This window comes from Thermobia domestica, chromosome 11 (assembly GCF_964235325.1).
Source record: "Thermobia domestica chromosome 11, izTheDome1.hap1.1, whole genome shotgun sequence".
NCBI lineage: Eukaryota > Metazoa > Arthropoda > Insecta > Zygentoma > Lepismatidae > Thermobia > Thermobia domestica.
The window spans coordinates 253,986,755-254,006,227 of NC_137464.1; the positions used below are offsets into that span (position 1 = coordinate 253,986,755).

Below are 19,473 nucleotides of genomic sequence, written 5' to 3' on the forward strand. Positions count from 1 at the left end.
TTATTTTGTAATTAAATAACGTAAAAATGCATTTATATATTAAAAAATTAACTATTCTTTGAATCTATTTAACGAAAAAAAATACGTAAAATCTTTTAATTTAACATCCCAGGATATGCCCTTTAGTCTAAGGGAGACGGAAGATTAAGGCAATTGAATCTGATGGAAAAATTGGTGGAATGAAATGTGGGAGGAAACGGGACTATACCAAAAAAAACAACAAAAAAAACACGGACACGATATTTCCACCATCTATTCAATGAAGATGCTTTAACCAATCGTTTTCAAAGTTGGTAGACCGATCAGTGTCTCGAGATTATCATATTTTGATAGAAATCGTGCATTATATATATATATATATATATATATATATATATATATATATATATATATATATATATATATATATATATATATATATATATATATATAAAAGAGAGAGAGAGACTAAAGTTCATTTTAAAAAGTCTCACAATAATGTAGGTTTTTGGATTTGTCAAAGTTCTTAGGCTGGGTCTTCGATTCAACACACTTCACATTGCTAATCTCAACCAAAGGGAATATTTTCACACAACTTTACAGAACTCGTGTGTACTCCCAAGCAGTAGCTCACGTGCCATAGGTTGAGAAAACTATGTCTTACGCGATTATCTAAGAATTTAGGTCATCATATTACTAGAATTTAAATATCTTTACCGATTAAAAGAAAAAACGGCTAAACTGTTTTCATCTCTATAGGCATATTTGTTTTCAATTATGAATGACATATCGCTGCAAATGACTGCTGAATTTATGTTAAATCTTTAAGAAAAGAGTAAAAAAAAAAAAAAAAAAAAAACAACCTAAAACCCATCCATTTATTTGACACACAGAAGACATGACATTATCACGGAAGTTGGACTTTTATATTTTAAGAGTAAGTACATCATAAGCGTAACCACTACATAACGCTTGATACTTCACCCTATCACTAAGAAGATCTTTATTGAAACTCATTCACTGCTTTAAAGAGGATTATGTAATAGGTTCTAGAGAACACTTACAGAGTCCCTGCTTGGCATTTATGTACGCCGGTTTTCTTTTTTGTTTCTTTTCGTTTTAGAGGTCAACATGCGAGCATATTGACCGTATTCAAATGTAGGCCTTAACAAGAAGATACAATTAACACACTATATAGGGCTCTCTGATGTGAATGCATTACAAACAAACACTTTATTCTTGCACATACGTATACATATACTGTAAGCATAATAAGCACTGCCAAAGATTTAAGATTCCAGTACAGCACCAACATTACATTTTAAAAGTGCTACCTAGCCTTCGAGCAGCATGGTCATTAACACAGAGACTTCATTGAAATTATTATTATTATTGCTTGATCCGATATTCAAGTGAATACCTGCGTAATGAAGATAAGATATAGGGCTACGTGGTATCCTTACTCCTATCTGGGTAATGACAGTAAGATGTAGTGGGGCAACATAGTATCCTTAGTCCTATTTGGGTAACGAATGTGACATACAGGGTTACGTGGTATCCTTACTTCGGTCTGGGTAATGACAGTAAGATATAGTGGGGCAACATAGTATCCTTAGTCCTATTTGGGTAACGAATGTGACATACAGGGCTACGTGGTATCCTTACTCCGATCTGGGTAATGACAGTAAGATATAGTGGGGCAACATAGTATCCTTAGTCCTATCTGGGTAACAAATGTGACATACAGGGCTACGTGGTATCCTTACTCCTACCTGGATAATGGACATAACATGTAGAGCTACGTGGTATCCTTACTCCGATCTGGGTAATGACAGTAAGATATAGTGGGGCTACATAGTACCCTAAAGTCCTATCTGGGTAACGAATGTGACATACAGGGCCACGTGGTATCCTTACTCCGATCTGGATAATGGACATAACATGTAGAGCTACGTGGTATCCTTACTCCGATCTGGGTAATGACAGTAAGATATAGTGGGGCTACATAGTACCCTAAAGTCCTATCTGGGTAACAAATGTGACATACAGGGCTACGTGGTATCCTTACTCCTACCTGGATAATGGACATAACATGTAGAGCTACGTGGTATCCTTACTCCGATCTGGGTAATGACAGTAAGATATAGTGGGGCTACATAGTACCCTAAAGTCCTATCTGGGTAACGAATGTGACATACAGGGCTACGTGGTATCCTTACTCCTATCTGGATAATGGGCATAACATGTAGAGCTACGTGGTATCCTTATTCCTATCTGGGTAATGACAGTAAGACATAGTGGGGCAACATAGTACCCTTAGTCCTGTCTGGGTAACGAATGTGACATACAGGGCTACGTGGTATTCTTACTCCTATGTGGATAATGGACATAACATGTAGGGCTACGTGGTATCCTTACTCCTATCTGGATAATGGACATAACATGTAGGGCTACGTGGCATCCTTATTCCTATCTAGGTAATGACAGTAAGATATAGTGGGGCAACATAGTATCCTTAGTCCTATCTGGGTAACGAATGTGACATACAGGGCTACGTGGTATCCTTACTCCTATCTGGATAATGAACATAACATGTAGGGCTACGTGGTATCCTTACTCCTATCTGGATAATGGACATAACATGTAGGGCTACGTGGTATCCTTACTCCTATCTGGATAATGGACATAACATGTAGGGCTACGTGGCATCCTTATTCCTATCTAGGTAATGACAGTAAGATATAGTGGGGCAACATAGTATCCTTAGTCCTATCTGGGTAACGAATGTGACATACAGGGCTACGTGGTATCCTTACTCCTATCTGGATAATGGACATAACATGTAGAGCTACGTGGTATCCTTACTCCGATCTGGGTAATGACAGTAAGATATAGTGGGGCTACATAGTACCCTTAGTCCTATCTGGGTAACGAATGTGACATACAGGGCTATGTGGTATCCTTACTCCTATCTGGATAATGGACATAACATGTAGAGCTACGTGGTATCCTTACTCCGATCTGGGTAATGACAGTAAGATATAGTGGGGCAACATAGTACCCTTAGTCCTATCTGGGTAACGAATGTGACATACAGGGCTACGTGGTATCCTTACTCCTATCTGGATAATGGACATAACATGTAGAGCTACGTGGTATCCTTATTCCTATCTGGGTAATGACAGTAAGATATAGTGGGGCAACATAGTATCCTTAGTCCTATCTGGGTAACAAATGTGACATACAGGGCTACGTGGTATTCTTACTCCTATGTGGATAATGGACATAACATGTAGGGCTACGTGGCATCCTTATTCCTATCTGGGTAATGACAGTAAGATATAGTGGGGCAACATAGTACCCTTAGTCCTATCTGGGTAACGAATGTGACATACAGGGCTACGTGGTATTCTTACTCCTATGTGGATAATGGACATAACATGTAGGGCTACGTGGCATCCTTATTCCTATCTGGGTAATGACAGTAAGATATAGTGGGGCAACATAGTATCCTTAGTCCTATCTGGGTAACGAATGTGACATACAGGGCTACGTGGTATTCTTACTCCTATGTGAATAATGGACATAACATGTAGGGCTACGTGGCATCCTTATTCCTATCTGGGTAATGACAGTAAGATATAGTGGGGCAACATAGTATCCTTAGTCCTATCTGGGTAACGAATGTGACATACAGGGCTACGTGGTATCCTTACTCCTATCTGGATAATGGACATAACATGTAGAGCTACGTGGTATCCTTACTCCGATCTGGGTAATGACAGTAAGATATAGTGGGGCTACATAGTACCCTTAGTCCTATCTGGGTAACGAATGTGACATACAGGGCTACGTGGTATCCTTACTCTTATCTAGATAATGGAGATAAGATATAGGGCAATGTTTTATCCTTACTCCTATCTGGATAAGGAAGATAACATATAAGGTTACGTGATATTTTCTTTCGAAAAAGTGTCGTGAAAGTGTACTTGTTTCTATTGAAAGATCTTTTATCTTGTAACGAAAATGGTCCCGTCTTGTGTTATGTTGTGGGCGAAACTAGATTGTTTTCATAGTGTGTGTATATATACGAAAGCAGGCCCGTATCCAGGGGGGTCTAGGGGGGCCACCCCATCTAAAATTTTCACGGTAGGCTTGCAAATGAACTATAATATGGCGATAAACAATAATATTTTTGGTTCGGGCCCCCCTAACTTCAGCCGGGCCCCTCCTACATTTCTGGGCTGGCTACCAGCCTGTACGAAAGTGGACAAATAATGCGACAAATTATTTCCCTCATGGGCAAATTCATGAAGAGAGAGATAGAGGGGAATCTATGAAGGTTATAGGGGCTCATGCCTCCTTCCTTTCCGAGCTCCAAACTTAATCACATAGGGCAGGGGTGCCCACAAGGGGGGTTATGACGCAAAGTGCGTCATCGAAATATTTGGGGGGGGGTAAAAATCTGTATAAATATGTTTGAGGGAGTGTAAAAAATTAATCGAAAAGAAGATTTTTCATTGAAGAACACCTACGGGTAGACAATTGGGGGGGAGTGCGTCATGAACATAAGGGGGGGGGGCACTACTGCATAGGGCATCCCTGAATACGCACATATGACGCTTTTATTACATATAATAAAATAATAATAATAAATGAAGAAATTATTCTTTTAAAAGAAGTTAGTACTTTTGGAATATCGTGAATGCTTGCATGAATGCTTGCTATCGGATATGCTTGAGGAAATATCGTGAATTTCACGCAATAACAGAATTAACCAGATAGTTGTGTTTGTGTTGTGTGGATTCCAATTCTTTGCACCACGTAATTCTTTGGACGCACTCAATGGTTTTCGGCGTTAACTTTTTTCTTACACTTAACTATCTCAAGCATAAAGATATTGCAATAGGTCAGGAAAACATTTTTATTGCCTATACTGACACTATTATTTCAAGAGACAGGATTTCCGGGAACATGAAGAGAACAGACAGGATTACAAAACAAGAAATCATATTTTGTGAATTCTTCAACAAAGATTTGGAGTGCACGGTGGGTCAGTGGTAAAGTGCTTACCTCTGGTGCAAAGGGGCATTGGTCGATTCAAGAACACGTGAATTTGCAATGGACATCATGTCGTAGGTTCTCTCGTTTTCTCCCACGTTCTCATTCCACCAATGCATTCTTAATTGTTTACTATCCGTCTCGTTTAACCCAAAGGGCATATTTTCTTAACGGGTATTGACCAACTTACGAAGTACTGTGGTTTCCTTTCGCAGAATTTAAGCTTTAATACGCAAGATTGAACATACGGATGTTATAGGACACATGCGTCTTCTCTGTTTTCTTTTTTTCCTTCGGAGTTTCACGTATCCTACCCACTAAACATCATTCCTCCAGTATAATTCACTCGTTACAATCCCTCCCTTTGTTGCGCGAAAATTTCAGATTCATTCCCACTACGGCTGCATACGTTACTAGAGTTGAGGCTACCTCTTTCGAAAAAAAAAAAAAAAAAAGAAAAAAAAAAAAGGTTGTGTGAAAAGTGAATCTTGTGTCGAACACGATATGTGTCTATTGCACGAGCTCGCCTCGTGCCGAAAATTCTGCCTCGACTCGTCTCGAAAACACAACGAGATTTATTTATACAAAAATTCGAGACGAGACAATAAATTTCATGTCTCGTGAGCAATACTAGTTCTTCCAAGACTTAGATCTCAAGCACTGTTTTGGTGTTTACATGACTCATACTATAAAAACAATAAACTGATCAAATGATTGTACGAACGTAATGAACAGCATTTATAGGTTTAAAGATACGCAAGCTATTACATAATATATTCGAATAATAAATATAGTTTAAATACTGTTATATCACATCCTTTGTGGGCCTCTCGTGAAGCGGAAGAATTCTGCTAACTTTTCAATGAAATTTTAAATCCCATTCAATTCAGCTTTGGAACTTCTTGCATTCTAAATAAAAAGACAAATTCTGATAAAAGCATATACTATCTAATATATAAATAAATAAATAAATACAGAATAGCGTTACATTTTCGGCAAAGAAACTTTGCCGAATAGGGATGCGCACGAGACAAGATTTGAGACTGTCTCGTCTCGAAAATGTGGTCTAAAAGTGATGTCTCGACTCGAAAAGTATATATTTTTCTATTGGAAGAGCTGTGTCTCGACTCGAATTTTGTCAGGAAAATTCTGTCTCGGCTCGACTGGAGCGCATCCCTATTGCCGAAACTCTAATGTTATTATTTATTTATTATATAGTATATGCTATGGACAGAATTTCTTTTATTTTGTATACAATATATTTTTTTTAATCAAGGCATAATTTTTTAAATAGAGATTTACAAAACGAGATCAGCTTTTCAAGAAAAAATGAAAAGAAATATTTGTTTAACGTCATACGATTATGCAACAAGGCTAAGGGTATTGATGAGAAACGCATGAAATAGTGCAATGAAGAAAGTGGAAGGAAACGGGAGAACCTCCGAGAAAACTTACACACACAGTGTTTGTCCACCACAAATTTCATTTGGCGCGAGTTGGGATTGTACCAGAGATCCCACGCACTAGAGCTGTGAACGCTCGATTAAGCCACCGTGGCCCAAACTTTTCAAGAATCGAGACAAGAAAGAATTCTTCCAGGATCGAAATGAGAAGAAGTTTCTACCAGGAAAAAAAAAAAAAAAACGAGAAGAGAGCCATATTTCTCATATTATTTCGTCTCATAGGCAAACCTTAACTCCCAGCGACGGAACATACCTTTCTACGTTGACCCAACATCAGATACGACATTCAGAAGCTACGTAATTAAAGAGCTATTAAACTCCGATTTAAACCCAAAAATCTTGCGAATTGGGAGCCGTTTCCCAGAGCACGTATCACCCACTTGACCATGCGTAGTAGCCCTTTATGGATTGTTACGCTAGGAAGTTCTTCAGCATTCAATAATGGTGGCGTTAAAGTAATGGTCATCGTATAACGATCTACAACGACTGACCCTATAATTGAAATCTGTTTACCAAGACTCGACAATACACGGACAAACGCTCGCTCAATGATAATCGTCTACAACACAAACACAAACAAAACTTATTAATCAATAAATATTTATTTTTATTGAACTACTAACACTAGACATCGCAAACTGTATTTGCTTAAAATGGCGAGTGACCGGTATTCAGTGGAGTTTAAATCAGTATAGCAACAATTTATGTTGTTAATGAGGTTGGTTGATTAGTGAACCATGAAGCTCAGATGAATCAGGAGAAAATTGGAAAAGAAAGAAAAAAAAATGGATAGAAAACTCTCATCAAAGGAGAATCCTTTACTCCAGCCACTTCCGTCTTTTCTCCAGCTACCTGGAAGCTCATCTCCGCTCAGTACACAAGACATCCACGACTTAAGAAAAAAAGAAAATCAGAACGCACACTTCCTCCTTTCAACAAAGTCCAATGGTAAATCTTAGTAACCTCATTCCTTTTTTAATGTGTAATTCATGTTATATTTGCGATTTTGCTTGAAGTCCTTACACAACACCGCTTTACATAGCACATGTCTACGGGACTCCTTTGGAAAGCCTACAAGTTTCACTTCTGCCGACATTCAGGCTCCCAGTGGAACTTTTAAGAATCTGGAAATACCCTTAAGGATATTCCGTGGATATCCATAGAATGTACCTGTCACAGTGGAACTTTAAGGGTAATGGAAATATCCATAGGAGTTTCCTTGGATTTCAATGCGAGGTACTTGTTACAGTAATCCTTATACAACACTGCTTACATAGCACATGTCCATGGGACTCCTTTGGACAACTTACAAGTTTCATTTCTACCGAGAGCTCCTTCGTGGCTAAGCGGTTAGCGTACGCGCCTTTGGCGTGGGAGACCCGGGTTCGATTCCCGGCGGGAGCTCATGTGGTTCGGATTCCACGTTAATCAGTAGGTCCACGTCCCATATAGCCTCGCTGCTTAAAGGGACGCTAAACTAAAATCAACTCAACTCAACTCAACTCATTTCTGCCGACATTCAGGCTCCCAGTGGAACTTTTAAGAATCTGGAAATATCCTTAAGGATATTCCTCGGATTTCAATAGAATGTACCTGCCACAGTGGAACTTTAAGGGTAACGGAAATATCCATAGGATTCTCCTTGGATTTCAATGGGAGGTACTTGTTACAGTAGAAACTATAAGGATAATGGATATATATATGGGATTTCCTTTGGATTTAATTGCAGAACAGAAACTTTACGGGTAGTGGAAATATCCACGAGATTTCCTTTGATTTCAATGGGATCTGTCTAACACAGTATAAACTTTAAGGATAATTGATATATCCATGGGTTTCAATGGGACGTGCTTGTCACAGTAGAAAATTTAAGGATAATGGATATATCCATAGGATTTCTCTTGAATTTCAATGGAATGTACTTGTCCCAGTAGAAACGTTAAAAGATAATAAAAATATCCATGGAATTTCCCTTGGATTTCACTGGGATGTGCCTGTCAAAATAAAAATTTTAAGGCTAATGGATATATCCATGGAATTTCCCTTGAATTTCAGTGAGATGTGCCTGTCATAGTAGAAACTATAAGGATAGTGAAATATCCACGGAATTTCCTTTGATATCAACGGGATGTGCCTAACACAGTATAAACTTTAAGGATAATTGATATATCCATGGGTTTCAATGGGACGTGCTTGTCACAGTAGAAAATTTAAGGATAATGGATATATCCATAGGATTTCTCTTGAATTTCAATGGAATGTACTTGTCCCAGTAGAAACGTTAAAAGATAATAAAAATATCCATGGAATTTCCCTTGGATTTCACTGGGATGTGCCTGTCAAAATAAAAATTTTAAGGCTAATGGATATATCCATGGAATTTCCCTTGAATTTCAGTGAGATGTGCCTGTTATAGTAGAAACTATAAGAATAGTGAAATATCCACGGAATTTCCTTTGATTTCAACGGGATGTGCCTAACACAGTATAAACTTTAAGGATAATTGATATATTCATGGGTTTCAATGGGACATGCCTGTCACAGTAGAAAATTTAAGGATAATGGATATATCCATAGGATTTCTCTTGGAATTTAATGGTGTGTGGTTGTCACAAATTTTAGAGATAGTGGATTTACTTTGATTTCAACGGCTGGGCATGATACAGTATAATGGATACATCCATGGGATTTCCCTGAGTTTCAATGAGATGTGCCTGTCGCAGTATAAACTTGAAGAATAATGGAAATATTTACAGAGTTTCCCTTGCATTACAATGGAATGCATACCGCACGGTATATTGAATGTCCGAAAGTCGTCCTGCAGTTATCCCGCCAAAGAGCTTAGAAATGTCCCACAGGAAGTCAGGTTTCCGGAACATATGCGGACTTCTGGATTTCCATAGGATGTGCAGCGTTCGGAATCCCAAAACGTCCTGGACTCTTTGAGATCTTAGCGTATTGTTATACGACATACAAGCTATATGAGTAACTATTTTTTTTTTTTTTTTTTTTGAAAACGCTATTTACATGAACGTAACATATTATAATTTTAGCTTTCGGTCATATTACACACTTTTTAAAAAGCAAACTTTCTATTTGTGAATGCACAATACCAGAACCTTTTCTTAACGTTTTAATGTTGTATTAGTCCAAATATCAAATTACAACATTCGCACAGTATATGTTTCCAAATGGCACCGTTGGTTGATTTCTCTCTGCTAATGGTTGATGTTTCGTACAAGAACGCCGCGCCGTCTGTACTTGTTTTAAAGGTAAGAGCACTTTCGTATTAACATACCGGAACTTTTAGCTGATGGAACGTTTTCTTGTGGCTGTCCAAACAACACTAAATACACACTCTTGATAAATCTTGATGGAAGAACACTGTCAGAAAGACAGAGAGGGGAAAAATGGAATAAGAGTTGCAGAAAAATTTACTTTGCCTCAAGGACGGATGTTACCTACGTTTTTCTTCAGTACACACAGTTAACAACTGTCTAAACTTGGATACGTAATATAAGTGTATTAATGATTTTAATTTTTTTTTAACGTAAAAATTGTATCATTTTGCACTCTATGTAGGATTGTCCTGTCGATTTGCGAGGCTTGGTTGGAAATTGCGGGGCCATTGAAGTGAGAATTCCACATCGAGCATAAATATGTAAATTATGCTTGGGTGAACGTAAATGCCACTTCCGGTGAAATTAAGTTATTTGCTGGAATGAATTGGGATCAAACCACAGAAGAGTATGTAGGTAGTTTAATTTTGAAAATATACCTGAAGATGTCAGGAGAAGCTTATTTGGTATGTGTTCTTGCATTAAATTGCATGGCAATATAGACATCTTTTCCAGTTTACTTGAAATTTAGAACATGTGACAGATGTTTGCCCGAGTCAATCAACTGTTTTGCGGCAACTTTGACTTTTTCACATGAATGATATCCCACTGCAATGACATACGGAGAATTTTATTCAGTGAAAGTGAAGAAACGAGTAATCTTGAGTTTTAATCAAGTTTTTGAGTAAAATAAATTTCTTATTTTTGTTGCAATCAGTTAAAAATAAAATGTGGGGGGAGGGGGCAAGTGCGCGCAGTAATTATGATCTGCATAAATGACTATTTAGTATATTTTGTTACATGAGATGACTTCTGCAACTATGGGGCCGCGGTGGCTCAGTGGTAGAGAGTTCACCTCCGATGTATGGTGTCCTTGGTTCGAACCCAGAAAGCGCCAAGTAAACTTCGTGGTGGACAAAAACCGTGTAAGTGGGTTTTGTCGGGCTTCTCCCATTTCCTTCCACTTCCATCATTCACCATTTCATTCATTTCTAATCATAACCGTCTCCTTTAGCCTAGCCGGCATAACCGTAGAACGTAAAACTTCAAAATTTAATATTACTACAACTACTTTATTACTACTGTTTTTGCATTCAGAATAAAACCTTTCCTGCGTTGGTTGCTACAAACTTCTCAATTCCGTTTCATATAGCCTCGCTGCTGAAAGGGACGTTAAACTCACAACCAAATTAAATAAAATAAAATCAAAGTCTCAATTATTATAATAACGTCTTTATAATCCTGACATAATTCCACACCGTCGAGGTAATTGGGATTAAATATTCCCAAATAACAACCACATTTTTTCAGCGTTTCTTCACTTTCATCTGATTGCTATTGGATGTAGTTAGCAGCGGAACAAAGAAATCCAAATTTATCATTTAGGTTTCTCATTTGAAAAAAAAAAGTCACATGTTCTCATGTTATTGATTTGATTTGAGTTGAGTTTAGCAGCGAGGCTATATGAGACGTGGACCTATAGATTAATGTGAGATTCGAACCACATGAGCTCCTGCCGGGAAGAGAACCCGGGTCTTTCATGCCAACTCATTTAATCTAAATCAGTGTAACAGCCCTTTCAGACTAGCCATCCTGAGTGACGTTTTCCTGTGTTCTCTTATTCATACCAGATAAATACCGAGATGGTACATGACATAAGGATCCTAGGCCACTTCTTTCCTTCCCCATCCCTTTCTTCGGGCAGTGTGATCGTCGAGGGACTTCATCGTTCATGCGTGACAAGCTTAGGCCCTAGGTGCCAGTAATGCCCAGGAATATAATTCCTAATTTAATATAATTCCTATTTAACTTGAAACATGAGTCACATTAATGGGAAACGAATATGAAAATAAGCCGAATAGAAGTGTGTCTGTATCGAATATACAGCAGTGGAAATTTCCAAAAGTTTAGGCAAAAATACTTAGCGTCCATGAAGCATTCGAAATATATTAGGTGATTAAAAAACAAACAAACAAACAAAAACACTACAGTAGTACATTAAAGTATGGGACAAACTGAAACAATAGAAGGTAAGAAAAACTTGAATATGGCGCAAGCGAATCAACTTGAAAAGCCTCCTATGTGTGGTCATCTGAGATTTTCATCCCATTCACTTTGTTGCAAATAAAACCAAAAATTCTCGTATTGTCCGAATTATTGACGGTGGTGTATATACATGCACTTTAACATCAAGTAGCAAATGAGGCAGTAAATATTATATTTTAATGACTCTACATACAACTTATCCATTAAATGTATGTCTATATGGGGCTCATATTACCACAGAATAGCACAAGTGAGACTGACACCCAAGATCCAATCAATAAATTAGTGAATGGATGTGTGGAACTGCGGATGGAACAGCAAAAAGGAATTGTGTAATGGAAATGGAAAAGGCTGAAAGTGCCACAAAGTAAAATTTCCAGTATTCAATAAAAACTTCCTAAAACTGTACTTTATCCTTTAAGGTGCTGCTCCTTGCGAGTGCTCTAGAAACTAGTAGGATTTTTTCTGGCACTTTGGACCTTCTCTAGGTTATTGGCGATGTCGTTTACAAGACATTCCATGCAAAAAATCGATTTTTTATTTTTTGGCACTTTCAGCCTTTTCCATTTCCACTACACAATTGTTCGGAGACTCGCTATGCAATTCGAACAACTCGCTCTCTCACTGTAGTCTATCCATGCCTATGGTTGGAGTCTTCCTTTTAGAAAGTACAGCCAAGCGCATAAGTTCTGATACAACCACAATTATTGCATCACCAACCACCATTGAGGTGCTCCATCGATTAATAATGAGCAACTGATCAGTTGTGTCAGGTATTGGAAAGGGTCTGAGGCAGGGGCACTGCTGGTCCCCCTTTACGCCGCCACTGACTTTAATCATCCTATATAACGAAATATCTTCATGGTCCATGTTAAATCTCTTTACCCATACTAACTCCTGCTGCTCCACGGAACATAATAATCTATAATGCTGGATCTGATATAACACGGAATTCGAATTAACATCTGTGGATTCGTGAGTTGAAGAACCAAAAATAAGCCTGAGCTGTACCGAAGAAAGTTAACTTTTGCATATCGCTATACATATACAGTCATATTTGAATGATATACAACAAACCAGAAATGGGGCGGGCGTTACAAACATTTTTTTATTTTATTTTTTTTAAGTTTGTCCTTAATTAGTTTCTAGTTGCCGAAACACCTCGGCATAAAGATTCCCTCTCATTTCCTATACAGTGATATGGGATAATTCCTCTCATCCTTTCATTGCATAATTGGCGGATGACACACAAAGCAGCGGAGAAGCTTGTTTACCTTGGGGGAAGACAAACAAACACAGAAGAATGGATGGAATCATATTGCTTCAACAAAACCCACCCATCCACAACACAGCCGGATGACTATGGCTTCTCTCATGTGGCCAAGGTCGCTTGCTATAACAGAGAGAAAGAACAAACACGTTCCCGTTTCTCCTTCGCTTGCAACCTATGACACATTCATCTAATTCCATTGAGGAACGTTTGCGATGACCAATCCACCAACATTTATAATATAATCCAATGACGTAATCGGGGTAACTAATACTTTCACCTAAGCCATACAGTAAATGCCAGACTATTATCTTGTCATCGAGTTAAAAGACTTTTATAACAAAAATAAAAACAACACAGCAACTGTCAAAAAAAAAAAAAAAAAGACCTTGACGGCTACCGCAAATATGTAAACGGAAAATAATCACCTTTGATTTTGCACAAGAACAGTATACTACAAGATTAAATTAGCCTACGGACAAGCAACTGATTTATCAAAGGATAACGAATGTGAGTATATTCGGTTTCACTGGAGCAGACGTTTCTACCAAATAGAAAATTTATAGGTAAAATACGATGTAAAACATTTTTCGTGAAGGAATGAGAGTATGAATATAAGTAATTACTGTCAGTGCACAGCATAAGCTATTGTAGCGAAGGGGAAAAAATCTGTGGGTAATTCCATCAGCTGTTGATTCAGCATAGAGTAACGAATGAAAGTTACTTTATGAGCTCTTGGTTCAGCATAAGATAACGACGAAAATGCACTCCGTAGAATTTAATAACTCTTGATTCAGAGTATGGTAATGGATGTAAATGCACTCCCTATGTTTCAATACCTCCTGATTTAGAATAAGGTATTTGATGAAAATGCACTCCATACAATTTAATAACTCTTGATTCAGAGTATGGTAATGGATGCAAATGCACTCCCTATAAGTTTCAATACCTCCTGATTTAGAATAAGGTATTTGATGAAAATGCACTCCATACAATTTAATAACTCTTGATTCAGAGTATGGTAATGGATGCAAATGCACTCCCTATAAGTTTCAATACCTCCTGATTTAGAATAAGGTATTTCATGAAAATGCACTCCATACAATTTAATAACTCTTGATTTAGAGTATGGTAATGGATGCAAATGCACTCCCTATAAGTTTCAATACCTCCTGATTTAGAATAAGGTATTTGATGAAAATGCACTCCATACAATTTAATAACTCTTGATTTAGAGTATGGTAATGGATGCAAATGCACTCCCTATAAGTTTCAATACCTCCTGATTTAGAATAAGGTATTTGATGAAAATGCACTCCATACAATTTAATAACTCTTGATTCAGAGTATGGTAATGGATGCAAATGCACTCCCTATAAGTTTCAATACCTCCTGATTTAGAATAAGGTATTTGATGAAAATGCACTCCATACAATTTAATAACTCTTGATTCAGAGTATGGTAATGGATGCAAATGCACTCCCTATAAGTTTCAATACCTCCTGATTTAGAATAAGGTATTTGATGAAAATGCACTCCATACAATTTAATAACTCTTGATTCAGAGTATGGTAATGGATGCAAATGCACTCCCTATAAGTTTCAATACCTCCTGATTTAGAATAAGGTATTTGATGAAAATGCACTCCATACAATTTAATAACTCTTGATTCGGAGTATGGTAATGGATACAAATGCACTTCCTGCAAGTTTAAATAACTTTTGATTCAGAATAAGATAATGGATGAAAATGTACTCCGTATAAGCTAAACAGTTACTGATTCAACATAACGTAAAGGATGAAATGCACTCCGTGTAAATTAAACATATTTTATTTAGCATTATAAATATTGGAAAAACGAAATTTACGCGTAAATTCTATTATTCAGCATAAGATAACGGATAAAAGTATATTCTGGACAGTTCAACAGAGATAATACACTATTACGCAGAAAATAAACTGTGAATATTTCATCCCCTCTTGACTTAACACACAAGTAATGAATTTAAGTGTACTTGCTTTGGATCATTCAATAGTTTTACTCAGCATTATATCTCTACATAATGCAGAAAGGATATCCGCTGGTCTAAATTACATCAGCTTTTGATTCAGTGTAAGGTAGTAAAAAGCAGTCGGATTCAGGGGAGGTGCACCAGTGCATGCGCATCCCCCGTCGTCGTAAATATACCCTATCTAAAATGAGGAGCCACAAGTGAAAACAGCAACATTTGCATAAAGGTTCTGTACGATACAAGTATCTATCATATTCGAAGTGTCCATGATTAAAAGAAATTGCTGATCTAAAGCAACAAACTAATTATATACTGAAAATTATACTGATACAAAGCAGCCGTGGTTTACTAGGTAGAGCATCGGCTTTGCATTCTCAAAGTCGTGGGTTCGATTCCCGAGACCAGACACTGAACATTGACAAGGTCTAAAGTCATTTAAAAAAAATCAAATTGAATTCAAATGTACTGGTAGTTATTGGTGCACCCCGGGTCAGAAAATTCTGGATCCGACCCTGGTGGAAGGTATAATCCGGATGAGATCAACTGCCCTTCTCTTACAAAGGAAAATGGATGGAAAAAATCTACGGGTAACGAAAAACATAGCTAAATTGAACAGAAAAGAAGACAAAAAAATATCTATGTCCTTAATTATCCTCCACCACAGAAACAATTAACTCCACGTGGTTAAAAAAAAGGAACCTATAATCGATTAAAACTTATGTACATGGTAGAATTTAGGTCCTGTAGAGAAACCTCAAATTCATTTTATGATGTTTTAAATAGGTTAAACACCGAGTTAAAGAGAACGAGATACGTGATTATTGCATTCTTAGTTGCATGTACAGCGCGTTAAATTAAGCTATTAACAGTCTAAAGAAAGCGTAGCAATATCTTGAAATGTTAAACAGTGGCTTTTATTATCAATACCAGAAATGCATTTAAGAGATTGGAATACAGACCTACGCTATTAATCAACAACAAATTACTTTTACTAATGAACAAATGTAATTACTTGTATGAAATTAGCATCTTTACACTTAACTTATGTTTCTTTCCAGCTAACAAAATAAAACAACGATTTGTTCTGCCTAAAAAAACTATATATACTTTTTACTGCGCATATGTTTTTCTTTTCTAAAGAGACTTTCTTTTTAATTGCTTTATTCCACGTACCTACATGTGACTTTCCACGGTCACAATAGTAAGTAAATATGAATGTGTATGTCATTTTGTTTCTTTTGTTGTTTCTGATGCTAGGCTCAGAGTAAAAACTTTAAGAATAATTGAAATATCCACAGGATTTCCCTTGGATTTCAATGAGATGTGCCTGTTATAGTAGAAACTTTAAGGATAATGGAAATATCCACAGGATTTCCTTTGGATTTCAATGGGATGTTCCTGTCACAATAGAAACTTTAAGGATAATGGAAATATCCACGGTATATTCTTTGGATTCCAATGGGATGTTCCTGTCACAATAGAAACTTTAAGGATAATGGAAATATCCATGGGATTTCCCTTGGATTTTAATAGGATATACGTGTTACGAGATAATATTTGAATGTGCGAAAGTTGTCCTGTAATTATCTCGCAAAGGGCTTAGAAATTTCCCACAGTTACCCTGCAGGAAATCTCGTTTTCGGGACATAAGGATTTTCACAGGGTGTCCACAGACAAAATGGAACGTCCCGTGGACGTCTCTCTGTGTGGGTAATTTTCTTTTCACTATCGAAGTTCGTGCATAGAACAGAAACAGCGTTTTGCGATTAAACAAATGCATCTACATTTGCTTATGCAAAGGTTGCCAGACATCCCCGTTTGCCAGGAACAGATCTTCGATTTACAAATGTGTCCTCAGACAAAAATTTTTTTTCTTTTTCTTTTCTTTTTTTTTTTTTTTTTACATATCATCTTAGTAATGTAGATTTTAGATAAAAAGCCTCTATGAATTCATTGATAAATAAAATCTACAAACCTTAGCTTATTCCATATAAAAACTAAGGAAACGGTCACGGATTCTCGGAACATTTTCTTCTTAAAACGCGAATCAAACCCAAGTCTTCCGCTAACAATCTGGGCACGCTAGCTTCGAATTCCCAACACAAAAATAAACAAATACAGTACTTACCGTTGAGAGGGTCTGAGGGACTTCATTGCGACCTAACATCTCAACATATTCGCAAGGGAACATACCGCTTCGACCATCCACTGAGCCATACAGCCATCCTGCAACAAAAGAAACATAATATACCATTAATATAATCATTTTACATATATACACTCAATACAATATTTGCAAAGTTAAGGATAAACGATCAGAAAGACATCGTTTAAAATCGAGACTGTTAATACGAGTGCCTGAACTTTTACCCTTTACCGCAGCTTCAGGAGTACCCATGAGGACAATGGACCTTGAACAGTTGACAGAAAAGCTACAACTTGCTTGAAGATCTATTTTACGACTGGATGCGATGAGTGGAAACTGGAGATATTCATATACGACCTCCTGTAAAATTTTCGATGTCCTCAATAGTTTACTGTGCGATTAAGGAAATCTACCTTCTGACAGTTGGACAGAATACGTGGTACATTGAGAGTGCTGCGAATTTAAGGTCCATTTCCAGCATCGACCTATAGCTTAAGCTTTTGCCAACAAAACCAACTCTTGCTAAAGGAAAGGATACCAAATCCTTTCATGACTGACAGTCAGTGTTCGAAGTGGGAAAAAAAAAAAGAGCAGAGGCGGTATGTTTTATTATGATTTTGACTTAGCATACCGGCTATTTAGATATTGTCTTGATCACTGAATAAACAGAGACGGTATGTCCTCATTACAGAAAAACCAGAGGCGGTATGGCATACCACCGCATACCGTCTCACTTCGACCACTACTGACAGTCTCTTCACATGTTGCTTTACTTACATTGCTGTAACTTAACGGTTTTTTGGTATTTTTTAACGACACAAACAATAAATGTTAAAAGGCACTACGAAGAAGAGGTTATGGTTATATTTGTTACAGTTTCGATGTTCAATTCTCTTGAAAGATCAGCGAAAGAATGAAATTTTGGTCATTCGCGTGCGGACATATTCGTCACTGCTATCCCCTGCTTTCTCCTTAAATATATATTTGACATAAACAACAAATCTTAAAAGGCATTATGGTGAAGAGATTACTATTATAATTGTTAGTGTCAGTATTCAATTGTTAGTGTCAGTGATCAGTGAAACAATGATTTTTTGGTAAATCATATATCCGCCATTGATATCCAGTGCCTTCTTTTATGCGGATATATCCACACTTGAAGGGCAAAGGTTTAACGTGAAATCCGAGTCCCACGAGCTTCCACCAACGAATGAAATCTCCGATGGATGGGTGTAATTCAAATTCTACTTTAAATGAAGATTGATTATAATATAGCCTCGAAATTATAAAGGATGTTAAATTATCATACAAAGAAACAAAACTGAAAACAACAGAAAAGTGTTATTCATTTTTGTGTGTATTTTCTTGAACTCTACAACACTGGAAGTAACGAAAATTGGTTTCACACTTTTCTCCCTCTGGCTTTAGTATTATGCACTAAACAATTACGGGGCCGCGGTGGCTCAGTGGTAGAGCGTTTACCTCTGGTGCGTGGGATCCCGGGTTCAAACACTGCTCCCGCCAAGTGAACTTTGTGGTGGACAAACACCGTGTGCGTGGGTTTTCTCGGGGTTCTCCTGTTTCCTCCCACTTTCTTCATTCCACCATTTCATTCATTGCTCATCATCATCGTCTCCTTTAGCCTAGCCGACATAACCATGGGACGTAAAACTCAAAAATTTCGTTTCGTTTCGTTTACTAAACAATTACATATTCAACTGCGCTTTTAGTCATTACATATTGCATCAAACCGAAAACATGACTTAATCACGTGAGAACCAGTTCACCACTTTTAAGAAGAAAAAAATACAAATTCACACACTTAACAATATTTTTAAAAATTCACAACAAAAAATAATCGATAGCCCACATGTTAAGCTTTCTAACCACAAAATGAACCGCAAGACGTGCTCTGTAAAATAGTTCTTGTAATACGCATTACCAAACTTCTACGAACGTGTCAGTAGTTACGGGGCAGGAAACCAGCAAACTATAGCTTACGTTATTGAAAAAATAACAAAGATCTTACAAGCAAAATTAAAATGAAATGAAACCTTTTAGTTTTGCGCCCCACAGTTATGCTGGCTAGTCTAAAGAAGACAGTGATGATGAGAAATGCAATGGGGGAATGAATGGTGGAGAAACTTGAGAAAATCC

At 37.2% G+C, this 19,473-nt stretch overlaps 1 protein-coding gene across 10 annotated transcripts in view; it reads right to left on the bottom strand.

The window, feature by feature from the left end:
• Positions 1–19,473, bottom strand: part of Myo10A (unconventional myosin 10A) — a 744,055-nt gene that overhangs the window by 128,866 nt on the left and 595,716 nt on the right. For all 10 annotated transcript variants that reach the window (XM_081732073.1, XM_081732074.1, XM_081732068.1 and 7 more), the window contains one exon: positions 17,299–17,396. In XM_081732073.1, coding sequence (XP_081588199.1) covers positions 17,299–17,396 — 98 coding nt within the window. The remainder of the gene's footprint in view (positions 1–17,298; positions 17,397–19,473) is intronic.